At 41.7% G+C, this 8,767-nt stretch overlaps 1 protein-coding gene across 1 annotated transcript in view; it reads left to right on the top strand.

Annotated features, from left to right (window-relative positions):
- Positions 1 to 6,620, top strand: part of LOC109968811 (neuropathy target esterase-like) — a 16,022-nt gene extending 9,402 nt beyond the window's left edge. The window contains exons 12-13 of the mRNA XM_020615345.1: positions 6,019 to 6,039; positions 6,594 to 6,620. Coding sequence (XP_020471001.1) covers positions 6,019 to 6,039; positions 6,594 to 6,620 — 48 coding nt within the window. The remainder of the gene's footprint in view (positions 1 to 6,018; positions 6,040 to 6,593) is intronic.
- The last annotated feature ends 2,147 nt before the right edge of the window (positions 6,621 to 8,767 follow it).

Below are 8,767 nucleotides of genomic sequence, written 5' to 3'. Positions count from 1 at the left end.
AGAGCGAGATGTAAATAGACTGGAAAAAAGAGTGAGGAAAAACTGAAAGCGATGGAAGACAAAAGTGAGAAGTTGGAAAAAAGGGACAGAGAGAGAAAGAGAAGACAGAAAAGGTGGAGGGATGGCACCCTCCCAAACCCGGCTATATGACACCGCAGAGCAGCCATACATCGGGCCAGCTGACCGCTATTTCCAGCATGAGATGACCCCGCAGCTGTATCACAGGGGAGTGGGTGAGACACACACACACACAAAAACAAGTGAAAGTGTGTGTCTGATAGAGAGTGAGAGATATGAAATAAGGCACTATTTATTCATTGAAGTCTTATATAGGCAGGTAGGTCACTCAAGGGAAAAAGTTATTTACATAGACAGACAGATGGGCAAGAGGAAATTTTACTCCTGAGGAAGCAGTTGGGGGAGATCACCTGTCCCAGCCCCTGTTTGTATTAAAGAAACCTCAACCCTAATCTGTCTCTCTCCATCAGGTTGACTTGAGACTTGTGTCTCACCACTCAGTGGACCATTCTAGGTCATCCAGTATTTACTAGTGCTATAACAGGAAAAAAATCCCCACCCCAACCTTCTAACTCATCGCACACTGCAAGGGACTCAATGTCATGGTCACACATCACACAAACAACACTTTCATCCAGGACATTTTTAGCCCTGGGTGGAGCTAAGTGGCAAGTTAGCCTAGAAACAATTTAGTCCTGATTTAGTCTGACAAATGAGTGTGCTGTTGATTTTGAATACAACAAGGCAAAGCCTGGGCTGAACCAGCTCACTTCTGCACTATTCTGCACCTAGTGTTGAACACTAGGTGCAGAATAGTTAAAGGGTTAAATACACCGTACAGGAGCAGTTTATGTGAAATAAGTATTTTCTGTGGCATTTCACAGGATATAAATAGCCTTAGCAAAAAGAGATCTTCACATCACTGGGAGTGACAGTTTCAATGGGATTCAACCTCGTTACACACTGCTTGACCTCACACTGCTTGTCCTCTTTTACGGTGCAAATGCATTGAACTATAGAAAAAGTAAGAGATTAAAAGTACATTTATGTGAGTTCTGTACTTACTATAAGCTCCGTTTTAAGGTACTTTCTCCAGCATTTCCATTTAATGCTACTTTATAATCCATTAAGAAAAATATTGTACCTCTTACTCTTGTCACTACACTTAGGTGACAACTGTAGTTACTAATAACCTTTATATAAAAAGTATATGGTAAGCTTCTAAAATGCATGGTGCTGTTAAAGATTATTGAAGGTCAGATTACACCACCTACAAAAAAAGCTGTATAATGGCTTTTGTGCCTCTTGAGCAGCTTGTGCTAAAATAACCCTGATAATGTCGCAGTGATGTCATCAGGCTTACGTCAGCCTAGGCTTGGAGACAGCAACTTTATAACAAAAAAAAAGCCAGTGTTACAAGCCGAAGGTGTGGAGATTGAAACTGCCTACTTGACAAAAATGCTGAATGTAGCTGAAGACCTCAAACTTAACTTGCCACTTGAAGTTAAAGCCTTGCATATTTTGCAACAGTTCCACAGTATATACTGTAGCATAGATGAAAAAGATGACAAATTTCATCTTTTTTGCCTTAAATGATAGAAACTGACATACTGTACAGCATATCTCTTATTAAAAAAGTGCTTCACCTAGTACTCCCCACCTCTTAGCAACCTGGGGGGAAAAAAACTTTCTTTTTTTTTAGATTGTAGAGCAGCAAAGTATCAATATCTGCTTTACAACAGGAAGAATGTGGGGTTTCTGGGAAATGTAGTTCTAATTTTCAGACACTAGCAGAGACATCATCAGGATATAGAGGCTGCAAATTGTATGCATAGTCACATTTGGTTCTCCAAAGTAATCATGTGTAATTTGACAATAAATTCCCAAAATTTAAAAAGCATTTCTAACAAGGATAAAACTATGTGAAATCAAACATAAACTGTTGAAAATAAATGGAACCATGTGGCGACAGACATCTCTCTTCAGTTTTTAAAATCACATTTTATTATAGATACTGTCAAATACAGGAACGAGTACTACCATGTTAACCAGTTCCCCAATCACATCTGCACAAATCAGGGGTCCAGATGGAGAATTTAGGAGCTGTTGTGCTCATAAAGAGAACGTTCTATGACAAGATAAACCACATAAAGCCTACTTTGTTTATACTGTATGAACTACCTGTATCCATATCTTGCTGCTGGGATACTCATTAGTCTACTGGAAAAGTTTAGTTCTGAGGTGTTTTTAGTCACTGCGCATCCTCTAATATGATTATGCATCAGTGCAGGGGGTTCATTAATATAAAATTCACAACTATTTAGGTCTCGTTTGTGTAGATCAATGTATTGTAACACACATGCACACATCCATTAGGAAACCTATGATCTCCTACCAGATCGACACTTGATGATCTCTCCAAACTCGTCCTCCACCTGCTCGTCGCAGTAATCCTCGGGTCGCACACCCTCTGCCATCGATAAAATAACACCGGGTGAAAAAGATTAATTGTCGAAAGAGGTGGCTAAAGAACAGATTCGCCAGAAGGAGAGAAAGAGACCTAAAGTATAAATCCTGAACAAGTAGCCAAAGGCCCGATGAGGACAGCCTGCTATGGTGAAGACAGCGGGGATGAAGATAGGAGCTAAAAGGAGGACCTATCGGTCTGTCACACAGAGATAGACGGAAAGGAGCAGGTGTGCGGGGGAGAGTGTCGGAGCATTCCCGACTCTAAATAGAAGGGTGCTAGAAGGTCTCCATCCCGTTTGGTGGACGCCGTGCGTAAAACCCGACACCCGACGGACGCCATCCATCCACAGTGGGACTATGGAAGCCAAACACCAAGGTGAGTCAACCACCGAGTCAGCTTTGACCTCTGCGTGGGTGGTAGTCATGTGACAGGTCACAACCAACTAAACAAAATGCTTTTTAAGGATTTCTCACATAACCTCAATCTGATAACCTCATTCAATTTAGTAGGTAACTGCTTACTTAGAAGTTCATGGATTTGGGTCAAATGGTTTGGAGCAACAGGAAACAGTCGAACAAATTTAGAAAAAGATGGGCAAAATGAGGCATAGCTTATATACTCTAGTGAAAAATATGGGAAAGTTTGAAAAACCGTTCCAGATTGAGTGAAGAATTGAGTGTAAATGGTCCTATATTTTTACAGCACATTTCTATGCATTGTGGCTTACTCTGAGCGCTTTCACACTATTTGCCTGTTCACACTCCCAAGCACTCACACTGGTGATATCACCGGGAACAACTAGGGGTTCAGTATCTTGCTCAAGGACACATGTGGATCGGAGAAGCCAGGGGTCAAACCACCAGCCTGCCGGTGAGGAGACAACCCGTTCTGTCTCCTGACCCCCAGCTGCCACTTACAGGCCAAGCTATTGTGACGTGATAAACTCTAGCAGGGTGTCTAGGATATTTTACAGTATGCAATGCACCAGTCATTATGAACAAATCCATAAAGGAAGACAAAGGGTGGGCACTGAAATATGCACGTTCTTTAACAGTACAAATGTACATAAAATTGCTAATTACTGATTTGAGACAAGACAGATCTTGGCAGTCAAGTTAGTGTGACTGGACAGTTTAGTAGGGCAAATACTATAGAGGTTGGTGGTACAGGAATCTAATCCTATTCAGAGTTCAGCTCTACCTTTAAGATGTGTTGAACCAATACAAAAAGCAAAGATGATTTGAAAACTTTACCATTTATCCTCTCAAATCCCTTTAAATCAACCCTTCTATGAAACAGAGTGACAGTTTGTTTATTACATAATCCCTAATGCCTACCACATGCAGCACTGACATGTGGCCCTCAGTTTTGGCTATAGCTTTCCCCAGTTTTTCTGCAAAATAATCCCCAATTCAGGAGCCCACAACCCAACCCAGTCCTTCTTTTTTAAATTAGTTTGTTTCAAAGTGGCAGTCATATAGCAGGTAGCGACACTGTTTAGGATACAATCAACTCAGGAAGAACTTGTAGAAATCATCCAGACCATCCATATCTCTTTCTCTGTAAATTTCCTCAATTAAAATGTAACCATCTTTGCAGTAAAACACCACAAATCGTATACATTGGCAACATTTTTCAGTACTTTCATTTCATTGTAGATGTCCTTCACCTGATCAGTAACTTTTACTCCAGATGCCATTTTGTTTCTGATGTATGAGCAGCAGAGAAAAATTTATGTCTTTAAAAAAACACTTTAGGCCTGTTTAGAAAATAAAGATGAAAGATGTCAGAATCTCAAATGTAACTAATACTGCACTTCACATTAGCTGTTCCACTGTGAACACACTCCTTTATTGTTGATTGATGGCAGCACTGTTACAGACGTGCTAAAATTAGATCTGTCTATAAACTAATATACCCTCTTTGGATTTCCAGGCTATTCAGAGGACTTGGTTTACTGTAATGGCTCCATTACACATGACGCCGTTCGCATTTATGAGACTGAGAGCTGCTATTATTAGATATGATGATATGATAGATCCAGGCACTGCGCTAGGCCATATTCTTCCAGCTACTCACAAGCACTGAAAGCCTGCAAGTGATTTAGGTTATTCCAAAAACAGAAACCTTGGCAGTGCTTTGCATCCCAGGCAGGAAGGAAATGCTGCCACTGAGTGGATATAGAGAGAAGGTGTGGATGGGTGGGGTAACTTACTGTACCTAGCTCAGCTGATCTACATGGTAATGTTGGGATGAAGCAAGTGTATTAAAGCCACAGTCCTATTAACCCTTATGTTTTGTTGCCGCTTCATCGTTTTTGATCTATCAGACCTGTTGTAGGTATTTTAAAAAAATGAAAATCACTTTATTTCTTTACAGAGTAATTTAACACCAGATTGAAAAACAATGTTTTGCTGCTCTCTCTGATTAAAAGTTACAAGCCTGTTGCGCTGTACCTCAGGCAGTAAGTACATTAAGACTAACTACAGAAACACATCTGACCATTTCTTCTAGCATGCCTACCTCCAGAGGCAGAAGTCGCTGTGTCCTCTGTCCTTGACTGACTGCAGTGCTAATAAAGTGACATATAATGGAGATTAGCTAAGCCTAAGTGAGGCAGAAAGGTATAGGAAAGTAGAAGGAGAAGTAGAAGGAGAAAGGATGGTGCGGCAGTTGTGAGAGTGAGCATGGACCCGGCCGGGGGAGACTCTGACTGACTGTACCCTGTGACCAAGAATGACTGAATCTGTGACAGTCTTCTTATTTAATACTTTATCTATTCCATTGCAGGAGGAGTGATTCTGTTCTCTGTTCCTTAACTACCAGATTACCTATTTAACTACTACTCTGATCAGAATAATTGTAATATTAAATGATTACTTAAATTGGGATGATTTGTCTGAATTAATTTAGTCCGTATCACATTCTATCCACGACAAACCTTGGCGTCACGAACAGGATGGCATTGTCGGCAGGTAGGAGCCTAAGGTGGGAGAATTTAAAACTTAATCTCCTATCTTGACTGTCCTCCAAGAATTTGTGTAAAGGGGAACCAAATAACTTGCTTTATTCTTACAGGTGGTGGAAGACTGCTGCGATCACTAACACTAACACTGATGTAAATAACTTGCTTTAAATGTTTACAGGATACATTGATGTTGTTTTTACATGTCTGATGTTTATGTGATGGTGAAACAGCCTATTAGGATTGACAGAGAAAAAGGTATAAGTTGTCAGACAACGGATTGAACAGCGTGAAATTGTGAGTTATAAAGGTGTCTGCATCTGATTAAATTTTATGGTGAGGCTGTGTAGCAGAGGTCTGTCCTATTTGTGGATTTCCGCTCAAAGCGCTTTCTGTATATGAATAAGTGTGGACTTTGATGTGTGTTTAAATATGTGAACATAAATTTGTTTGGTGTTGTGTAATTGGCCGTGATGTGTGTCTGGCGTTAGGGACAGAGGGATGACTGAGAATTGTGTGTGTTGCAATTTCTTGTTGTTCTTGTGTCAATTTCATGTGTTTTCAGACTGTTTACTATGTTGCTGAGGTGAGTATAAGACTTATTTTATATTCTTGTGAAACAATGAGTATGTGGGGAGTATTAAAGTATTAAAGCATTAAAGCTTTCTGGTAAAAATTCCAGACGTTTAAGTGAAATTCATAATCAGATTGTGAACCTCCAATGTCACACCAATGTGAAAGGGCGCTTCATCCCCTGGCTGAAAAAAGATGGAAGAAAAAGGTGCCTGTGCTGGTGACTCCTGTCGAGCCAGCCGGACCCCCTCCATTTTCAGTGCCTGCCGTTGTCATCCCCCAGCTGATATACGCACAACCAGGGGGGTTGGCTGGAAGGCCTCAGAGGACAAGAAGGTTTCCTGCAGGCAAAAGAGTAAGGTGCTTCCACTGTGGGAAATGGGGGCATGTAATAGACAGATGTCCTGAGTGGTCTCGTGGCAGACTGGCCCAGGGTTAACAGGGCAACCCTGGGGCGTGGGGACCTATGAACAAAGGGCGGGGTCCCCCCTCTTAAGTATTCATCACTGGGACAACAATAAAGACAGTGTGAGTCATGCTGACTTTTTCAAACTCTATTTTCTGCAGTTCCAGAAGAAAAGACCGCTGAGCTGATGTCTGGAACATGACATTGTGTTTCTGGCTGCACAAAGCCAAATGACCGTGGGGGCAAAGGACAAAGAAAGAGAAAATCCAAGGCCATGGTGTATTGGTCTGGATGTGGATAACTTCATAAATTTAGTTAGAATATGAATGAACCTATTAGGTAGGTAGGTACTTTATTGATCCCACAGTGGGGAAATTTCTGTGTTACAGCAGCAATAGACAACAACCAACATAACACCATAAGAACAGAACTTCATAAAAACACGGGAAAGAACACAACGAGGACACAGCTGCTGTAACTTGCTGCCACTCTGCAGTATGTAGTAACAAAGAACACTTAGTCTTAAAATAAAAAGTTACATAAAGGCAACAAAGCATTAGGATCGATACACCCAAGGATTATAAAAGTAGCGTCATCAGAACGTTACATTTTGCACAGCACAAATAAACAAATCAAAGGCACCTAAAAAAAGGGCAAAGTAGCACTGGAGAGAATCAGGAACAGCAGTAGAGGCTAAACAACCAGGAAATCAAGAACAATCGAATATTACTCACACAATTGATCCCACAATGGGGGAGAGAAACCTGTGTTTCAGCCATAAGGATCTCTGAGCAACTACTCAAAAATACCTAAAGCAGGGCAATGTACAGTATTTGAGAGAGATCAGGAACAAGATATTACACAACCCTATTTACAATGCATTTCACCCCCAGGAGCTGAAATATTGCACCTCAGTAGATTATTACATAGTCCCTCATAATTTCACCTAGCTTATCACTCCAGTGATGTGTTGTACAGTCTGATGGCTGTGGGAAGGAAAGACCTGCGGTAACGCTCCTTCTTACACTGGGGATGTAACAGTCTCATGCTAAAAGAACTGTTCAGAGCCACCACTGTGTGGTGCAGAGGATGGGAGGGGTTATGCATGATGGATGTTAGTTTTACCAGCATCCTTCTGTCCGCCACCTCCTTGCGATGGAATACAGAGAGCAGTCCAGGACAGAACCAGCTCTCTTAACCAGTTTGTTGAGTCTCTTTCTGTCCCTGACCATGCTACCTCCTGCCCAACCCACAGCAGCGTAAAAAAGTGCAGATGCCACCATTAATGATGATTTGTCAAGAGGCATCACTTCCTGTTTGTCAAATTCACTGCACTCTTCAATATTTTAAAACTAAGTTTAAAGTACAGTCACATATCTGATTTAAGAAACAGATAGATAGATAGAAATACTTTATTAATCCCAATCTGGGAAATTGCATTGTTTCAGCAGCGGTTCACACTCAATATCAAGCACACATACCAATAAATAGAATAGATAATCCACGAAAATATAAAACAAATAAAAATACATTAAAAGTTAAAAACAAACGAGGACTTCCGGCTGGCGTTTGATGGAGTAGGCACGGTAGAAGTGGCTCCGTGAAATACATTGATAATAAACACACGAACCCTCTAAAGCTAAGATACCTCGAAGCACCAGGTGACGGGCAACCCCAGCATAGAGGGTCGGATATGAAAAAGGCGACTCGGAGGAAAAACACAGGACAGACTCAGAAAATTATCCCTTTCGCAGTACAAAGTCCCAAGATGGCGGATGCTACAGTAGAACAAGCCGAAGCTACGGCCGGGATTGTGCAGCAGCATGCGTAGGCCGAGCTGCCGGCTACACTCTCTCTTCTGACATTAAAGGAAGAACTGGGTGCATTTAAAGATTTAATGCTTACTCAGATGAAAGCTGAATTTGGCGCATCGTACCAAAAAATTATGGACAATATAAATTCGCTTAAAGAAGAAACGAAGACAGAGATACGGGCTATGCATGATAAGCTAACCAACGAACTAGCACAACTTCGCTCAGAGCAGGCCGCAGTAGCCGCGGGTCAACAGGAGATAGAGGATGCACTCAGTGGGGCTCTGGAGAGAGTGGGGGCGCGGGAGCAGGCCCAACAAGACATAGCCAAGGATCACAAGAAATTAATGGACAAATGCATGGATCTGGAAAACAGAAGCAGGCGGCAGAATCTCAGGCTTGTGGGCATAAAGGAAGGGGCTGAAGGGCATAACACTATCAAGTTTGTGGCGGGCTTTTTCTCGACGGTGCTTGGACCGGATAACTTCGCTACCCCCCTGGTCATAGACAGGGCACATCGTACG

This window comes from Monopterus albus, unplaced genomic scaffold (genome assembly GCF_001952655.1).
Source record: "Monopterus albus unplaced genomic scaffold, M_albus_1.0 scaffold163.1, whole genome shotgun sequence".
NCBI lineage: Eukaryota > Metazoa > Chordata > Actinopteri > Synbranchiformes > Synbranchidae > Monopterus > Monopterus albus.
This window is presented reverse-complemented; position numbering and strand designations above follow the sequence as displayed.